At 38.5% G+C, this 19,316-nt stretch overlaps 1 protein-coding gene across 1 annotated transcript in view; it reads right to left on the reverse strand.

Annotated features, from left to right (window-relative positions):
* Positions 1 to 19,316, reverse strand: part of ADAM10 (ADAM metallopeptidase domain 10) — a 47,790-nt gene that overhangs the window by 10,059 nt on the left and 18,415 nt on the right. Inside the window, exons 3-9 of the mRNA XM_084268072.1 lie at positions 15,997 to 16,115; positions 13,989 to 14,147; positions 5,955 to 6,058; positions 4,369 to 4,518; positions 3,411 to 3,503; positions 2,615 to 2,798; positions 408 to 571 (exon numbers count right to left, since the gene is read on the reverse strand). Of these exons, the coding sequence (XP_084124198.1) occupies positions 408 to 571; positions 2,615 to 2,798; positions 3,411 to 3,503; positions 4,369 to 4,518; positions 5,955 to 6,058; positions 13,989 to 14,147; positions 15,997 to 16,115 (973 nt within the window). The remainder of the gene's footprint in view (positions 1 to 407; positions 572 to 2,614; positions 2,799 to 3,410; positions 3,504 to 4,368; positions 4,519 to 5,954; positions 6,059 to 13,988; positions 14,148 to 15,996; positions 16,116 to 19,316) is intronic.

Genomic DNA, 19,316 nt, shown 5'->3' on the forward strand with positions numbered 1-19,316 from the left:
TGTAAACATAAATAACTGAACATAAAAGAGCTGAATCTCTCTTCACCTGTTGAATAAAGTGTAGCCTTAATCAGTTTTTCATTGATTTTTCCACTTCTCTAGGATAAACTAAAATACATTTTAAAGATGTGTGTGATCCTGAGTTTATAGGAGATTATAACTGAGTCCCTTTGTAAGAGACTGAGCCAGTAGAAATAAACAATTCACAACATCCAGTTGCACCAGTGTTGTCAAATACTCATAGAAGTTTGGCAGTCAGTTTTGTGGTTGTACACTACATATGTGCACATAATCCCACGGAGTCACAGTCATGTATTTCCTTGTTTAAAAGAAATAAAGACCCCATTTCCAACTCCTGGACCTCAACATGGTTGAAAGCAAGTTAACAGATGGACAGAGATACTCACAGGTGAACCGAAGTTATGCCCAACCTCGTGAGCAAAAGTGATGTGTGAAACCTTGGGGGGAACATGAGACCCATAGTTCTGCACAGTGATGATCCCAGTGTTCAGAGACTTCTTCTTACCATCAGAATACAGCTTGCTCTTCTCACATATTCCACCAGAGCTCCCTGCATTTAGACAGAGGTATGACAGTTAGCCATTTAAGAAAAGAAGCCCTGTGTTACTTTTTTAGTGACATTTAGAACAGGAAACACCTTCCTTCCTCAAAGGATGATTAAGGGACCAATAATTATACAGAGAAATTCTTAGTAACCCAACTCTGAAAGTAGATTAGTTTTATCCACACTGAGGCTCTCAGCACTGGGTGGATGCATTAAGGTAACTTGTTTAGAACAGATAAGAGCTATTTCAGACGTCCACTGCATGGACAAGCCCTGATTTCATCATACTTGTAGTAAGAGACTAGCAGGGTGCAACATCTGATACAGCCCCAAGCTACATCTCATTTGGATTTCACCAAGGAAAAAAACCCACAGTAAAAAACACAAGAGAACATCTCTTGTAGCAAGAGCATGTATTTAAGATGCCTAAGATTAGCTATAGACCCTTGTCAGCAGAAGGGACTCATTTTCCACTGTACAAACCAGAACTGAACACGTTTTTGATGTGTGGGTTAATCAGACCCATATCTAGTGCATCACACTTCCTGTCTGTAGAAGTCCCAAAATGATGACTAACTTCATGATTTTTTTTCATAACTTGAATTTGTACTGAGGCATAAACGATCTAAAATACAGCTATTCCATTCCTAATATAAATGTGTCTAACACACACTAAGGAAGTTGCCTTTTCAATGCCCCATTTAACCTCTGTCGGTATGTGGCTTAAGGATGAAAATCTCTCAAAGCAACTTAATTTTTCTCAATCAAATGTAGTTTTGGAAGCAGTGTTTATGGAATACACATTTCAGTTCATCCTATACTTACTCAGTTTATATGCTAGAGCAGCCACCACAGACCCAGTTTCTGATTTACACAGGCCAGCTGGGTATTATTTTTCCTACGTGTCTTCTGCAGTCACTAAGGTTACCCCACACAGGTCCCTCTAACATACTTACTACACGTGTCCACTGATTTGTTATCCCTCTGAAAACTCTAATAATACTTATTTAAGCATCTGCATCTCCTAAAATCAAAGTCTGAGAGACTGTCACACTGCGACAATTTTCCACACAGCTTCACTACTCCACAACTAACAAGTCCTTTAGAGGAAAGCACAGCAGTGAAAGTGAGGTGAGAATGTATACCTACATCAAATAAATGGTTTATGATCCTTCCACAATCACTCAAATTCTCTTAAAGCTCTTGATAATGTGCTCATAAAAGCATCCAATCTCTTGCAAAGTCTCATAAAACCTGTTGCTCTTCAGCCTAATAACTTCCTATACAGAAATCACCCAAGGGAAGGAACAAGGCAAGACTTCTTGTTCCTTCTGAACTCCTGATTGTGATTTCTGTGAAAGTTTCCACAATTTTGAATTTGTGATAAGTTATAATTAAAGACTTTTATTTACTCAACTTTAAAGACTAACAACTTTCAACATGTAATTTTATAAAACCATTACAAAACTAATACATCCAGGACAAAGATTGACATGCTGCACTCCTGAAGACCACTGTTTGATTTTCTTCTGATCAAGACATACTTTAGGCCCAAAATACACAACTAGATTGAAACTAATGACGAGCAGTTCAAGACCAGTCACAATAATTAGTTATCTGCCAGAACAAGATAACACTGCTTCCAATAGTACCTAGAAAAACTAAGGAATTCTGCAGTCTAGTTATGCTACAAAATTCAAAGTGCACAGTTAGAAGCTCTGTTTATATATAGCAGGAATACTTGTTTCTTCTGTCATTTTACTGGTCACTCATTCCTGTCACGAGTAGAAAGTCATCCAAGTACTACCACCTTTGACTAACAGAACAAAGATATTCATGTCTTCCTGCTCATGAGGAAGACAGTGAGACTAATTGAAGTGGCACACGTATTACACAAACAATCCAGCCACACCTAACCAGAACTGTGAGGAGTCGGTTATGAGATTATTCTCTATCTGCTGGCAATTTAAATGACAGTTTCTCCTTTTCTTTGCACCTACCCACAATACTTCATCTCATCGACCATGCTGAAGGGTTGCATTTAATTACCTGAAGGGGCTCCAACCCAAGCCAGACCAAGGACTCCATCATCAAAATCACGGTCTGTGAACACATATGCCAAGCAATAATCATCATGATTCTGTTCCGAGTTCAGCTCCAGAAACTTTTCCACACCAATGTTAGGAAATCTGAAGGGATTGGAAGAGTCTCTCTCATCTACAGTGGTGTTAATCTAAAGGTAAATTGAAACAAACAGTAAGGCATGATTCATTTTCATCTGACTTGCAAATACCCGTTGTTTGCTGCTGTCAATACCTTGTTACGTTAAATATTTAAAGACATTGCTAAAGATTTATAGGCCTCAACAAATTACCACTTCAGTGTTTGGAAAGCCAAAGTCCACGATAAAGAAAGAACTGCACTTCTGTAGTAAGTCCTCACTCTTCTTTCCTTTTCAGTATCCTTTTAAATCATCAGTGTTGGAAGACATTTGCCACCTTTATCTCCTTTAACAAGCAGCATGGCTGTAAAAAGCCATTATCTACTTTAGCATTAAAGTACTTGCAGAGCAACACAGTGAATTTGCCACACAGCCAACGCTGCTGAAACTTAAGTAGCTGATGTCTACAAAAACTGCCTACACCTTCATAGAAGTGGCAGGGGTTTAACAAGAAGCACTAGAACCAACGCAAATAAACGGGTCAAGGAACCATTTACCACAGAGACACAGGTGTTACCACACTGCTAACAATAAATGGTTACACATGAAGGGCATCAGGGCTGCTGAAAAACACAGCCTCCAGTCAACACCAGTGAAACTAGAAGCATTTCCAGCACAACTCACCCTTATTCGTTTCACCATGAAGCTGATGTTACGGATTCCTGAGAAATCTGTGGACTGGTAAATTGTGTCAATCGCTTTAACGTGGCTGGATATCTGTCAAAACAAAAGTACCTGCAGTTCAAATCCCCATGCACTTCCCTGCATTTCTTTAAGAAAAAAAACAAAACAAAACAAAACAAAACTTGTTACAGCATTTTTTTGTTGTTTCTAGTGGAAACGTGGGAAAAAATGATCATTTGCCTTTCCCAAGAGCACACAGAAACTCTAGCTCATTGAAAACCCAATTTTGAAGGTGACTTCAGAGCTCTGGAAATTATTACTCAAATGGAATTATCTATGTGCAGCGTGATAAATAAACAGTCAGATTTGCAAGTGGCAATGAAACTTCAGACCTCAAGAATTATGTTAACAGGGTAGTTATGTTTTTAGCAAATGATCATGAAAAAAGCCAACTCCTTTTTCCAGTTAACTGTTAACATGTTAACACACAAGAAGCTTCTGCCTTTAGCTGCCACTGCTTTTTAACCTTCCACTACATCAGGGAACAGATTTCAGTGTCATTATCTCACAGTTTCTTGAACTAAGGTTTCCAATGGAAGGTTATGCAAGTGTTATCACAGAGGCTCGGCAGGCTGTCAAACAGAATATAACTCCTCATGAAGTCTTACTTTTCTGAGCTAAGAACTGAGAAAAGTCAGGCTTCAAGCCTTGCTCCACCTTGCTGAACAAACCTCAGCTGCTATTAACAACTACAGGAGGCACAAATGTCCTGAACTTCTCACAGACACATAGCATCTTTTTAGTGGACTAAAAAAAAAGCTGTTTCAATAACATCAAGGCCACTGTAACAAGTGAAACAAGAAATTCTAGAGTAAACAAGAATAATATACACAATTAAATTTTATGCAACTTGTTAGAAATAGAAGCAGATTGTTTAAAACAAAGGAATTGGAAATACCTGTGCAATTACAGCTTCCCTTGTTCCATAATGCTTGTAGAACAGGTGGTCAGTCTGAATATACAGCTGACATGTATTTTTTTCAGCCTGAGTGGCACGCTTTTTCCTTAAAAGCTGTGGGCCACTGTTCTTAGGCTCTTCAAAAGGCTTCTACATATCACAGAATCACAGAATTACAAGGTTGGAAAAGACCTTTAAGATCATCACATACACAGGAAACAGATATATTAATTTTGCATATCTACATGCTGCATGGGATTACCTAAAGAGTGATGGATTTTTCTAAACATACTCCACTAATACAAACAGATTTTAAGCTTTTTTTTCTTTAACCCACAAAGTTCCATGAATCTTGAACTAAGCTGTGTATGCTGTGGCCAGTTTTCCACATGCCATCTATTCTAACGATACCTCTGTCAAACCTTTCTACCCCTTTCATTTTACACTACAAAAGGCAATGTGAAACAGCACTTTCATTCAAGTGATCTTTTGAGTTTTTATTTTGCATACTCCTATTTTAAGATGAAGCAGTCTGTGGATGAGAAAACACCCAGCGCTGCGGGACTTCAGTGCACCCTCCCTAACCCAGATTACTTCACACTGTGATTACCTCAGTCAGCCACTTCAGCAAACAGAAATACTCCAGCACTTCAGCATGGAACAAACAGTACACTAAACATGAAGTCAAAATAATGCTCATTAGTCTGAGCAGTATTTGCTAACACGTTCCCCTTATGGTGTTCACCAGCTGACTGCCCACTCTCTCCACCAAGTTTTACAAGTAAATTTTTGGGAAAGCTGGTTATTGTTACCAGTGCTGCTGAGAACTTCTGGAGTCATAACGTAAATAAACTTTAAGTTGATGACGGCATTTAACAAGCTACATTATGTAGTTTTGTTGGCATTTACACCACAAAACAATGCCAAAAGTTGAAACAGCTCAGAACACAGCTAACACCAAGAGCAACTCAGTAATTTACCTCTGGAAAGCGTTAAAAACCCACATAATTTCATGACACGTGGTGCAAACCTGAAGGTAAAAACATGCAGGACTCTGAACAGGTACACAAGTCCCTTCTGTAGACCACTTACCTCCTATTAACAGGCAGTTTATAGCGTGATGTAACCACTTCAATCTTTCAACACTAAAAGTAAGACCCTATCATATCACTTCATTTACTTCTGATAGCACTCAGATATTACAAGTGTGCAACATTAACATTACTTGAAACTCTAGAAGTTATTACTATCTAAGGACCAATCTATTACTTAGAGATCAAGGGATATTGAAACTCTTCCTTCTTAACTGCAATAAAGGATATTCCTCATCTCAAGCCTGATTTCTACATGCATCTAAAATTCCAACTGTTGGAGAATTTGAGGTCATTAAGACCAAGCACATCTATGTTGTAGGAGCAATAAGAAAGAATTTAGAAAAAATAAGTTTGTAGGAAACCTGCAGCAATAATGTAAGTACCTCAAAATATTGAGGGATGATGACGGACCCAAACCTAAGAGAGACAATATACAAGAAACAGGAAGTTACTACATGAATAAACAACATAACCCACGAGCCTGTGTTGTACCTCTGTTGTTGGCTCTTCTATACCAGTCATCTGGTACTTCTGCATCCTTTCAAATACTGAGTGATCTGCACAACCTCCTTGTGGTCCATATTTATGTGGATATTCTAAAGAGAGAAAGGCCAGGTTAAGTTTTCAAATTCCAAGTGTAAGTACAAAATATGGCTGTATCACTGCAACTTATTCAGTTTATATCCAGTATTGTTCATGTGGTTTGAGAGAAACATTCAGGGATAAAGAAAAAAAAAGCTGCAAAAGATGTACCTAATGTTCTTAATTTTTACAAACTGAACAAAACTGACAATTGCTTCTTAACAACTTTTTCTTAGAGACAGCAGAAGAAAATATGAACAGCACTATCTAGCACAGTAACAAGAGCTGTACTTATACATGCCTACCAATTAGACTGAACTAACAGCAGCCTGAAAACATCAACTCACAGTAGAAAGTTATTAGAAATCAAGTGTACTGAAGACTGCTTGGATAAAAGGGGGGTTACTCTACTTGGTAAACTAAAGCTAAGAAATCTTGCTGACATGCTGAGGATTCTATTACCTCAGTCACCTTCCACAGAACTGTTGAACATTTTATATTGTGCATCTTAACTACCAATACCTGAGAACTGGAACTCTGATGATCCATGGTTTCAAATTTCAACTCTACAATTTTAGAATTAGGCATTTAGTAGCAATTTTGTTGACAGAGCGAGATGCAGGATTTCCATTCTGGAAAGTAAACACTACATTTAAGGATAAGAGATCAGCCTCTGTGTGTATATTTTTATATATTTGTACGTGTAAATGGACAGAATTACAGATTACAAAATTTACAGATTTATGTATCTTTACAGGCAATGTGAAACAAGACTGAAAAGAAACATTTCCATCACCTCCTCACTACAGCTGACTTGGTATCGTCCAACAGAGCTGTAGCACTATCCAGGTACACGTCAGCTGAACATGCTGCAGATCCAAAGTAGCTCAGGGGCAGTACCATTCAACTGGCTGCTTACTGAGGGAGATTCTTGTCACTGTAACCCTCACTGCACGTGTGAACGTGCTCCAGACATAAACGGTGACGTTCTGACTCTTAGAATCCGCCGGAAACTTGTCAGCAACCTGTACTTGCAGAGACTTCCTCTCGAGATACTAAATCCTGAAGGGAAGAGCTCTGCCCTTCCACTTCCTCTGCATGTGGGATTCCATTTTAAGTTGCTACCCCAGGAAGAGGTAACAGAACACAGACGATGGGAGCCACACATGCAAACACTTCTCTGTAGAGCAAACTACAGCTTTACCACCATCTCAGTAGGGAGCCAGCTTTGTCAGCAATGTGTGAACTGTGCCAAGGTTTGTTGATGGGTTGGGGGTTTTTAAAATTTTATTTCTACTTTTAAAAGAGGGTGTGAAGATGCAGAATCACAGAATAAGTGGAACAGCCACATAGGAGTGGATTTATAGAGCCTCAGACCTGGCACTGAGGATGTCATGTCCACATTACATGTACTTCACAGAGGCTTTTATCCAGAACTAGCTCTGGTTTGGTTCTGTGGAGTCAAAGGCTGTTAACAGTTGGAGCATGGCAGATGCACTGGGAGTATGCACTCTGGTGCAGTTTCATTTGACAGCTGCCTTTAACTACCTGTGATTCTCATACCTGTTTCCTGCACACAGACTATATGCTACTGCTAAACTACTTCAATATACAGCCCAACTTGCTTCAGATTTTCTCCCTATATAATTAAGCTCTAAACTTTGCCTTTCAATCATTAAAAGCTGAGTGGAAACTAAATAGCAAACAGGAATTTAAAAAAAAAACCAAAACCACCATCTTCTTGGCACACAGTAAAGTTGAGATCTGAAAAAACCAAATAATTTAATGAGTTTGTGCTCCAAAATACCCAAAGATTGGATTCAGTGTACTCACTGATAAGTTTATGAGGACTCCAAGAAATAAAAGGGATCTTCCAACTTTCATTCCTTCATTTGCAAGTGTTTCAAGAGGCACTGCTTAACTAGGTTTGTTGGGTTTTTTTTAAACAGTGATAATGACAAAGGAGGCTAATTATGGTTATTTAATTTATTTGCAGATCAGGGTCTTCCCCAGGTACTGAGTATTTTACTGCAATTGTAAACTTTGCTTACCAAAGAATACCCAGATTTAACCAACACACTGCTTGGCAAAGAAAGTTTAATCCAAAGGGTAATTATAAGATCGTAGCTGTGTATAAACAGTTATCTCAGTTGCAATAATTAATTTTAATCTACTGCAAAGGCATCCAAGTATTGTATTTAAAAACTTATTTCCAGTATGAATTTTAGAGAAGCTGCTCCAACATATCAACAAAATCAGTTTTTCTTTGGTCAACTTTACACTTACTCTGCTTTGAGTAGTGCTGGCCAACAAGACCACTTGCAGTATCTTGCTGTTCTGAGAGGGGCAATTTGTCTGGATCAGGAGAGAGCTGTTTCTTTAATTTAAAGTAAAAAAAAAAAAACCCAAACTTTGAGAGGTAACTACAATAAATATTCAGTACATTGTTTTTTGAAAATTTCTGGACTTCTGAAGGAACTTGTATTTTGTTTTCTCTATTCTAAAGAAATGCTTGTGAACTACTGCTACTACAACCTCGTCAGTTCATTTAACGACTGTCTGCACAGTAATTTCTCACATTTCAGTTTCTAACATTGCACAAACACCATCACCACACTCCTTCCTGTCCGATTAGCCCCACACTGCCAGAAGAACAGAGTCAAAAAGAGAAGCAAGCTGTGCCTGTAAGCCACCCCACCCAAACCGAGCAGCCAGGCAGTGGAGCACCGCTCCTGCCATACCCAATATTAAAGAAAGAGCAGCACTCACTGTTGAGGTCATCCCTGCTTTCTGGAATCCTGTTTACTACCACTAGATTAGTGTTAAGAGCACAGGATGGCAGATACCATCCTCCCCTCCTCCATCTCCATCACCTTTTTCCTCCCACCACAGTGTGAAAACATTCTCCTGCATTTAGATCTAAGCAAAGTTATCCTTACCCACCCTTACCACCTGATCTCACACCGTACGCTGCACAGGTGCCTCCCCAGCAGCACTCTGTCTACATGAAGCCCCCTTAACTCTAAAGCTGCTCCTGCAGGTATCCCCAGAAACCACCTGGAAACATGACAGCACGGTGTGTTTTGTGCAGGCACAAGATGCCATATCCTGCTACCACCACACTTCTAGTCACTCTCTGTGGCACGAGGACAGTTGACAGAGCAGTACTAGAAGTGCTCTCAGTGCACTACACAACAGCAGTCTCTCCTCGGTGTCTCGTTTCTCAAGCAGGTTAGGAAACCACTTAGTACAGACTGCCTGCAATTCAAACAAGTCTTTCTCACTTCAGAAGTAATAACCTAGTAAGAAACCTAGTAAGAAAGCATGACAGTTAAAAATACAAAGAATTGAACGTGAAACTGTGCACAAGAGCAACTGCTGAGGTTCTGCAGGTGCTGAAAGAGACATGCTCCCCATGGACAGCTCTGAACCCACCCTGCTGAACACGGGAGGCAGGCAGTGTAGGATGCTTCACTTTGGAGCCACGTCTAGCTGGTGGAGGAAGTTGTACACAGCTTTCTTTTGAGAACTGCAGCATCACCCCCAGACTGTGAAGGCATTGTTCACTCCAGCTTTGGAGGCTTCCTGCAGCAGTTCCATGTCTGGAGCCAGGCAAGAACAACGTGGTGCCAGACAACTTGGACAGTTTTGACCCACACCACAGAAGTCTGGCCTGTGCTCTTGGGATTTTAAAAAGCTTTGTGAAGTACAGCCCTCGACAGATCTTTGGAAGGAAGAGGTTTCTAGCCCATCCCTACGACAACCCTGTGAACTGATAAAAACACCCCACAAGCCCTTCCCATGAAGTGATGGCTTACAGTGCATGCAGAGCTGAGAAAAACTAGAAGCCTACTTTCCATCAGGTCTATAAAACACGAGTTTAACAGAGGGCCCACTCTCTAACTCTAACTTTTCTGGTATTATCTACTGTCCACTTCAAGTTTTTGTGTCCCCTGATAGAATGTTCAGAAACAGCAAACAATACTGTAATGATAAAAAGCCTAAAAAGGTAACAAAAATTTTTGCCATTCCATGTAATTTTGTTTATTCTAACTAGATGATAGATCATGAATTAATTATATATATATATATGCACACTGCTACAGATGCTCAAAGTAAGAATTTTTATCATTTAAAAAAGGCATTACTACCACAAAAGATTCCAGATCACATTCATTTCTTTTTTTTTTCCTCAATAAACAGTATGTTTTGGTAAGAGTTTAAGTTAACTACTTAATGGATACCAGATTCAGGCATCTGGGGCAAGGATATGGCACCAAACTTCCATTAAAAATGCTGAAAGTTCAGTTTTTCCAAAAGCTATAGGGATTTGCCCAGTACTAGTAAAAGCAATAGCATCAGAGCAAACTTCAGATTTAAGCAGATACCAAAAATAGCCTTATTACAGATTTAGTTCTAAGTAGTCTGCCACACTGTGCTCCCTTGACAACTGCCAAGCAGACCTTCATTATTAAATCAACAGCCACAATATGAAAAGAACCAGCCACCAAGTGCTCACTAATAATACAGAGTTTGCAATGGTCAGTTCACTCAGCAGATAAAAGTATTTCATAGTTGTGCAGAGCTCTGCTTTTTGTTCTCAGTTGTACAGTTCTGTCACGACAATTAAATAACCACATTCATTTTCTGAAGGTCTGAACACAATTTCCCTCTCTACTGTTGATCGATTTTGTATTTTATAGTGTGAACTCAAACACATGTGAAGCCTGTATGATTTACATAAAGTAAATCTAGTTCCAATGAAATCCTAATCCTTAAGGAATAGGTTCCAAAATATTTTCATTAAAATAGCAATCTGCATCTTTCCATCACTAAATCAGTTTGATCAGGAATGGTTTGGAAATGAAAGTAACTTGTGTTTCAGTCAGGAAGAGAAATCTGCCTTGCACTGGTCACCACATCCACTGTAACAGACAAAAGCTGCCTTAGAAAGTTGACAATATAATCCCCATTTAGAAAAACCTTTTGTCTTATGACTGAATAGGGACTCATTGAGATGCTAATCATATGTTGCCTTGTGATTTCTGAAAAGCACTAAACAGCACATTGTTTCAAAATGCTGAAACATGGGTGACCAAAACCTCCCCAATTAAAGCCAAGCTGACTTCTCCCTCAGGTCTCTCCTGATGAGATAGGAGCTTTCCTGCTTTTGTCCTCTGTAAGGTTCTGATGGTTTGAGTAGTTCACAGAGTTAGCCAAAGATGAGAGCAGGAACAGCCGATTTGCACGTTGGTTATTTTTCAATACTGTAAAGCTTGGGTTTTTTAGTTATTTTGACTGTTTTTAGAGCTGCAGTTCAATGCCAAGATAGCTCTTGTGAAAGGCAAAAAATTCCTAGCCTCAAAAGCACTACTCAGAAAGTGACAGGAGCAGTTTTGTGCTTCAGATATTTCAGCCCACAAATCCTACAGGCACCCAGAAACCCACGAACAGAGTTAAACTATACAATCTGAATGCATGCACATCAGACTGCAGCATCAGACAGCAACCCAAGAGGAGTGGCACATTTTCCAATAGTGCTGCTCAGACTGAGCTCCAGGATGGGCTGTTTTCAACCACGCTGAGCAAGCAGCAGCAGTCACTCTGTGGTTTGGAGGCCATACAGTACTGTTGCTTTAATGTGGCTCTCAGATTTAGACAATCCCCTCTGATAATCTGATTATGTTTCTGATGGTTTTGATGCAATAGATTCAAGATGAAAACCAGCATAAACCAACACACCATCACCTGAATAATTAATAACCCCCAAACATACCCTGCTCCCACTCCCCTGAAGACATTAATACAAACCAATTTCATCATTAGCATTTTCCAGCTCTTCAGCAACCCAACTCACTTCCAGAAAACAGCCATATTACCTTTATAAAATCAAATTACCTGCTTCTTTAAGGTACAGTTCTATTTCTGTCATTAGTTGACAACAGTGAACACAGTATTTTTAGTCACCTGCTATTTACAGCAGAAGGAACTGGGACATGAGACAATCTTGCCTGTCTCACCCCTTGGAAACTGGGCAAATCACTTTACTGCCTTACGTTCCTTTACTTCCCTCCTCCCCTCTTTTCCACAACAGGGTTCAATAAAACCCATTGTAAAGCAGACAGTGACTTATTTACAGAAAGTGCCAGCCCAGGATTCCCACTATCAAGCACTGAATCGAACTGTTCAGTGAGACACAAAAAAGTACCAAAGAATTTAGAAATACATGCCCATTATTCACAGAAACGTTGTTCTACGAGATGCATCTGATGGTTTCACACCAGGGTTTCCTAAAATGTTTTTATTACTTTTCTCCACTACTCTTCTGTTACAGCAACAAACCTGGTAATAGTGGAACAGCAGCTAACAAGGCAAACTGTCTTCTCAGTCTTTTACCTGCAGTGCTCTGTAGAGCTGAAAACGAAACTCACGCCACTTCTTGAGAAAGAGCAGCAGAATATGGAACATTATTCCATAAAGTTACTTTATTCCCAAATACAGGGCCTTTAAGTACCAAGAAGATGTATGCTTAGAAGTGTAGCTCACAATACACACAGAATTCAAAGGCTGCATTCATCCAGCAGCTCTTTAAAATCATGGAACTCCTGTTTGATTTTGTGTAAGCAATCATATTTACAGAATGGGGGAACAGAAAGGACAAACATATCTGCTAGCTTACAGCAGTTTGAACATACTGAAAGACAGAACATACACTGCCTCCAGAGTGAAATACAGCTATATTCCAGCAGCTTTGTTCAAGCAGAGAAAGATGATTTCTCTAGCATGAATGCAGTGAGGAGAAACAACTAAAGACAGTATTATGCAATAACTGTGCTTTCCACTGGCTTACAACACAGAGAAAATGAGAGTCCATAAAGCCAAACCACAGCCAGGTATTTTCCTCATCTATCTTCCCATTTTTGACATTTCTTTTCACAAAAGTCTCATAATGACATACTTTGAAAATGGTTTATACGTGTATCATCATGACAGTGTCCTGAGTGATTCCTAGGCACCATCCAATTCCAAACGACATTTCAAACTCAAGTATTCTAGGCTTTATACACTGGTCAGACAGGACAAGTTTTTAAATGATGTTTAGTTTAATTGCATTTTTAAGCAAGATTCAAGTCCTATATGAAGTGAGCTGGCAACAAATAACCTGTTAATTTCAATAACCAAAAGGCAACCTTAAAGTGACTCTCTGCTGACATTTACTTACAAGGACTGACACTTGAAACCGCAACTTCACCACAGGATTTTTTGAGTTCAGCATAGAGTTACTTAAGCATCAAATAAAAACAATTTTTAGTACAGTTGAAGACTGATGATACATAAAGAGGCAGGCAGAGTGCAGGAGGACTCTGATGCATCAGTGCTCATCCTTTTGGGGATCTACAGTGTCCAGGGACTATACTCTTCAAATTCAAGGATTGTTCTCTGTACAATTCCATTAGCTACTGTGAGTGATAGGACATGCTGGGTGCAACCACATCTTCTAAAGAGTTCTCTGGAGGCATCAGTGACATTTGAGGCAGCTTTTATTTCCCACAACTACCTCCTTCATTTAGATGTAGGTAAACACTTAGTGACTTGAACTTCATCCTTTATTTTGCAGATCACAGGGAAGAACAATCATGATAGAGCGTTTCACGAAAGTGTTTTTTCAAAAGTCCATTGAACAGAAAATAGGTTTATGTACTGTGCACGTAAGCCTAACTGCTAAGGGTTTCATGAAATGGTGTAATAAGGAAGACTCACTTTGGTTTACCATAAATCCCTCTCACACTGCGACTGGATATGAAACACTTCAAGACAGCATGATTCAGAGTGTCATACGTAAGCCAAAGTCTCATTTGATGCTTACAAATGGCTTATACTTTTTGACATTTAATAAATATATATATATAAATTTAATCTGTAGCACAGAATAGAACTACTCACTGATATCATCTTCATGATAAATGACAGAGTGGAAGGGTAGAGTTTTGTCCTTAATATATCTCTCTGCTGGCTCAATATAAAAGGTCCCACTGTGAGTTTGGATGAATCCTTCAAATTTTCCATCAATAACAGACCCATGGGTAAGACTTCCATGCTCACCTGTTAAGGGAAAAATTGCATTAGATTATTTGTATACCTTTCTAAAAGCTTTCAGTCCTGTGTAAACTTCAAGTGTATATACTACTCACAGCACTAAGCAGATAATGCTCAAGCACGATACCTGCATAAATATCCTGCTCAGGCAGGACATCCTGACCTGTATGAATTGTACCATAATAACATTCCCAATGACACCATTAAGGCATTCTTGCAGAAATTTTGAGTCTGAATGTTTAAAACTAAGATTATTCAACAGCAAGACATGCAGTTATCCCATAATCACGGTGGCCACACTCAACAGCTTCTGATCAGGGGTGTAAGTGACACGTTTAAAAGGCATATACATGAACAGCATCTAATCCCATATTCAAGTCCTGGCCTTATACAACTGCTCATACAACTACAAAAAAAAAAAATTTAAAAAATTAAAAAAGGTGTAAATAGAGGACGGAGTGAATTTGTGTTTGAAACCATGATAATCTGGAAAAGTTCAACGGTCAAAGTTCAACGGTCAAAGTTCAACGGTCAAAGTTCAACGGTCAAAGTTCAACGGTCAAAGTTCAACGGTCAAAGTTCAATCACTGACAGCTACAGCATGCAGAGTCCCAACAAGCCTGTTCCATAAAAGGGATAAGAATTGCTAAAAAAGTTTTTATACTCCTCCACTGAGGAGGGTTCAGAATCCCACTATCAAATTATCAGAACTGTACTCATTCTTATCATTAACCAGCACTAATTTCTAATTAAAAATTATAAAACATTTTTAAAAGCTCATATGTAGTATCTGGAAGATCTTTGACAAAAGGTATCTTGAAGTTATGCCATACAACTCTTAAGAGAGAAAACTAAAACTAGGCTTTATAGAACTCTAATTTTAAAACATTAATGTGACATCAGATTTACTTCAGGCTATATCCTATTAGAATGTGCATTAATATCCTGAATATATCAATGTATCCTTGGAAATTTCAGAGTGCCTGGAAGGCCCTTGGTCTGAATGGAAATCGAGAACAAACAGCAGAACAGTTTATTTATTCAACTCTAACTTTGTATCTTCACAACAAGTAGAAAGTTGGGTTGAATGAGGATAAAGAGGATTAAAAGAAACTGTACAGTAAACCCAGTGAGTAGATTCCTGTGGATCCTTTAATCTCATCCGTCTGCATTAAGAGCCAAAAGCTTTTCTGAAACAATTTCACAAAATAAGAAAAAGCATAATAGAAGACCCTACACACCTTAAAAGCCCTCTGACTACTGAAGTCAACTGTCTACCTAGATGCATATAAAATACTAAGCATGTGTACTTCTTTTCCCAGTTTAAAACAGTCACTTCAGGACTGCAGGACATTACTAACAGACTCTTTTCAGAACAAAACAAACTATAGAGAGGGAGAGAGTAAGTCTTAAACCTTCTCTTCTGCTGTTTTTAGTTAATTCCTTAATTATCCTTCCTTTAATAAATTTTATCTTTTGTATTTACTGATATTAGGTATATCAGCCTTAATAATGGCAGCTCTATATGCCTTAAATGCCTTCAAACTAAGAACAGTACCTGATTTGTTTTAAATGAAGACAGCTTTTTCCTTTTTTTAAATGCAGGTTTCTGTGAAGAGCATGTTCTTAAACAGAGTTGAACTTCAAGTGCTATGGGTATGGCAATTATTAAGTAAAATACTCATTTGCTAAGTGGGACCCTTTGAATAAAAGCAGATGGAGATTAAATGCATTTAGATGCATTATTAAAATTGAATAACAAAGATAAACAAATTGTACAGATACTAATTTTCTGCATGTACTATTAAAAAATCTTCCAGTTTAATATAACTATACTTTAATATGTTGCACTTACCATAAATGTGTCCAGTGTAAATATGGGAGGTATCATAGTCAATTACTTGGTTTGATATTTCTACTTTAAAGTCATCACTAAAAAGAGATGTATCTCTCTTCATTCGAAGGTTGAAGTGTCTGAAGTGAATAAAACAGGATGGTAAATTGGCTTTGAGTTTTGGTTACAAGAGCATCAAGAAAAGTACTTCTAACCCAACACTTTCATGGAAACAATTTGCAGAACCTGTAACATTTTTCTATAGAAAATGTTTAGACAGTATGAAAATTAGACCACGGCCCAGAATAATTTTCTCAAGCAAGATTATTTGGATGCTTTTCATATAAGTAGCTAAATTTCTAAGATTTAAGCCAGAAAACAAGGTTAGACTTGAATGCAGAAATCTAAAATGCTGACTTGAACTATACACTAGTTCCCATTCCTCCAGAAGACACAGATGTAGCCTAAGGGAAAAAGCAACTCTCTTTCTTCACAGCACTGTGAAGCAGAAAAGACAAGAACAACTATCAGCTTATTTTACTTTCATTGCCGACATTTAGGTAACATAAATCAAACACAGATGAGCTAATTACTGGTTCAGCTGAAATTCAAGAAAGATTGACAACATTTAGTAAAATAAAATACTTAAACTGGTAGTTACATGCATGATTATGTAAACAACTCTACTCACTGTCTGATATTGTTCAAATTAGAAATCCTAGTGTGACTCTTTTTATGAAACATACTCCATGCTCTTTGTATGGAAAGAAACTTGATTCAGTGAAGTTAAGCAACGTAAGTGTTTTAAGATGCCTGACATTGTACTGTTTCATACCTTTTGACAACTGTTAGCTTGCCTCAGAATTTCACTTGTTATTCTCTTAAACTTTGTATAAACTCACAGTGCAAATACAGATCAGTGAGGCTGCTGAAACTTCACTCATTTCTAATTTACTCTTTATTCCCTTGTCTTTTTTCTCTTTCTGCACAATGGCAAAGTTGAAAGAGTACTACAGTTACATCACCAATTTGTTACACAAAAAGTAACTCAGATGAGCAACTACATCTCTGTCATGGTCTTCACCAAAAGTGACCAGTACAGTAGTGACAGGCCTGGCTCTCCACAGTGGAAGCTCACATCCATTCGTGTCATCAGCAAAATACCCAAAGCACCTGAGCACCACAGTGTGAGGTTCATTAAATCTAATTTCATTTTAGTACAGCTGAAGCATATACAACAGGCATCTTCAGTCTTCACTTGCACATCAAATAATATGACACTACAGGTACAAGTGTTTTGAAACAACTTAAGGTGCAAAATTCAAGATCCCAGGCAAAAGCCATGCCTACACTTCAAACCCAGTGAGGGCTCTAGTGACTCATGCTGACTGTTCTGTAATGCAAACAGTATTTCAAAATCAAACTATCTTTACTTATTATTGCTGCACAGTGTTAATAAAGCTTCAAAGCAAGTATTCTCCTCTGGTGATGTGTTAGGAGTATCTACTACAAGGGGATGAAATTGAGATGTGGCTGGTAGATGTGGAAGGTTAAACCTCAGCAACTCCCTGTGACTCTTGGGCTTTGTGCCAAGCCAACCAGCAGTCACACCAGAGTTTCAGTATGGATTTATGAGGGCAGATTCTCCTGTTAAAAAGTGAAGCACAATTGTAGGTAACTGTTTCTTGAGTATTGAACACACACCAGCTCACAGTTAGAAGCCATCCACATGCAGACAGAAAGGAATGCTTCAATGATAAATAGCTAGTATTTGTAAAATCATGTAGAGACAAAAAGTATTCTTCAAGTTGGTCTCTCTACTAGTTCTGCAAAACTGATACAGAGATTCTAATTCCATTTGAGTTTGACTTTTCCCTGTGACTGACCTTCCAGGGTTACCAAGGATGGATCAGACTCCCTTCAAATGCATCTCAACTAACTTAAATGACAAGATATCCCAGATATCATAGAGCAGCTCTCCTCTCTTCTCCAATATTTTACAGAAAGCTTCTTAGCACAAGGCATCTGTAATCCTGTCTGTGATGAACTGAAGTATCTTCTTATCCTAGCACGAGCACCCATCACAGATAAAACTACTTCCTGGTGAAAAAAGAGTTTTCTGAAAAAACAACTCCATCTATACAGCACTTTTCTCTCAGAAGTGCAAAAAACCTCCCTCCATACTTAAAAATTAGATTTTTCTGGTTGCATTCATTTAAGTTTCAATTAAAACTGAGGAGCAATTATTAGCTCTAACACTGACCTGCATCAGAAATTTCTTTATCACTTCAAAATACACTATGTAAGGTCATGCAGGACTTCTCATATGGAATTCCCTAATAAGTCAGCAGAGTTGGGAAACATGGACTTTATTACAGACAGAAAATGAGTAATTTGCCAAGTTTAGCCTAAAACAACAGGAAGGAAATAGATGAACTAACCCTAGGCCTCAACTGTGAAGCCATCCAGGGAGAGTCATCTTTCCTCTGAAATGCTGACTCATCGATGTTCTCACGCTCACAAATTAGCCTGACATCCAGCATTGTGCCTCTGGACTACCACTGCTGACTGCCATCTACCCATGCTTTAGGACCAGTTCTGAGTTCTGCCTAGATAGTTTTGCCTACAGGACTGTGCTTTTCAAGGGGGAAGGGGAAGCTCACAAGAATCTCCTGAAGCTGGGAATGGTTCTTCCTTACGGGCAGGATACCCTTCCACCAGTGTTACCCTGCCTGTGACTGCAGAATGGACTGCCAGAAGTTATATGTACCAAATAAACTTAAAACCAGTGGAACTTGTTAAGAAACGTTTATTTTCCTTTCAGTTTCCTTATCTTCCTACTTTCCTAACATTACAAATTCTAACCCATGCTGTTAATTATCTATTTATTAATAAAATCAGTTCTAGTTTCAGGATTAGAGAACTATTTCAAATACAAAATAACACAACTGTGTTTCACAATATACTTCTATGACCATTTGATTTCTTACTTTAGTTAAGCTATTTAGATAACCTGATTGTCTCTCAGCTATTTTTAAACAGGCCTTTTTGTGGTTATTCAAGCACCCTTGATGGGAACAGGATTATCAGTCTAGACTGTTCACTCTTTTAGTAATGAAAAATGAAGTGAAAAATCTTCCTTTAGCTCTCCCCCACCAAAAAAGGGAGGGGGAAAGAGAGGCAACTTGGGTGGTGGTAAGAAACAGGCATTTATTTGTCTCTACTTCCAAGAACGAACAGCTTTAACAAATCATCAAACTTTAAACCTTGGTAATCAAAGTCCCATGTCTGACATGAAACCTACAGCAGGCAAAGTAAATTCCATTTTTATGGCTATGCAG

The sequence above is a fragment of the Gallinula chloropus genome (genome assembly GCF_964237585.1).
Source record: "Gallinula chloropus genome assembly, chromosome: 9".
NCBI lineage: Eukaryota > Metazoa > Chordata > Aves > Gruiformes > Rallidae > Gallinula > Gallinula chloropus.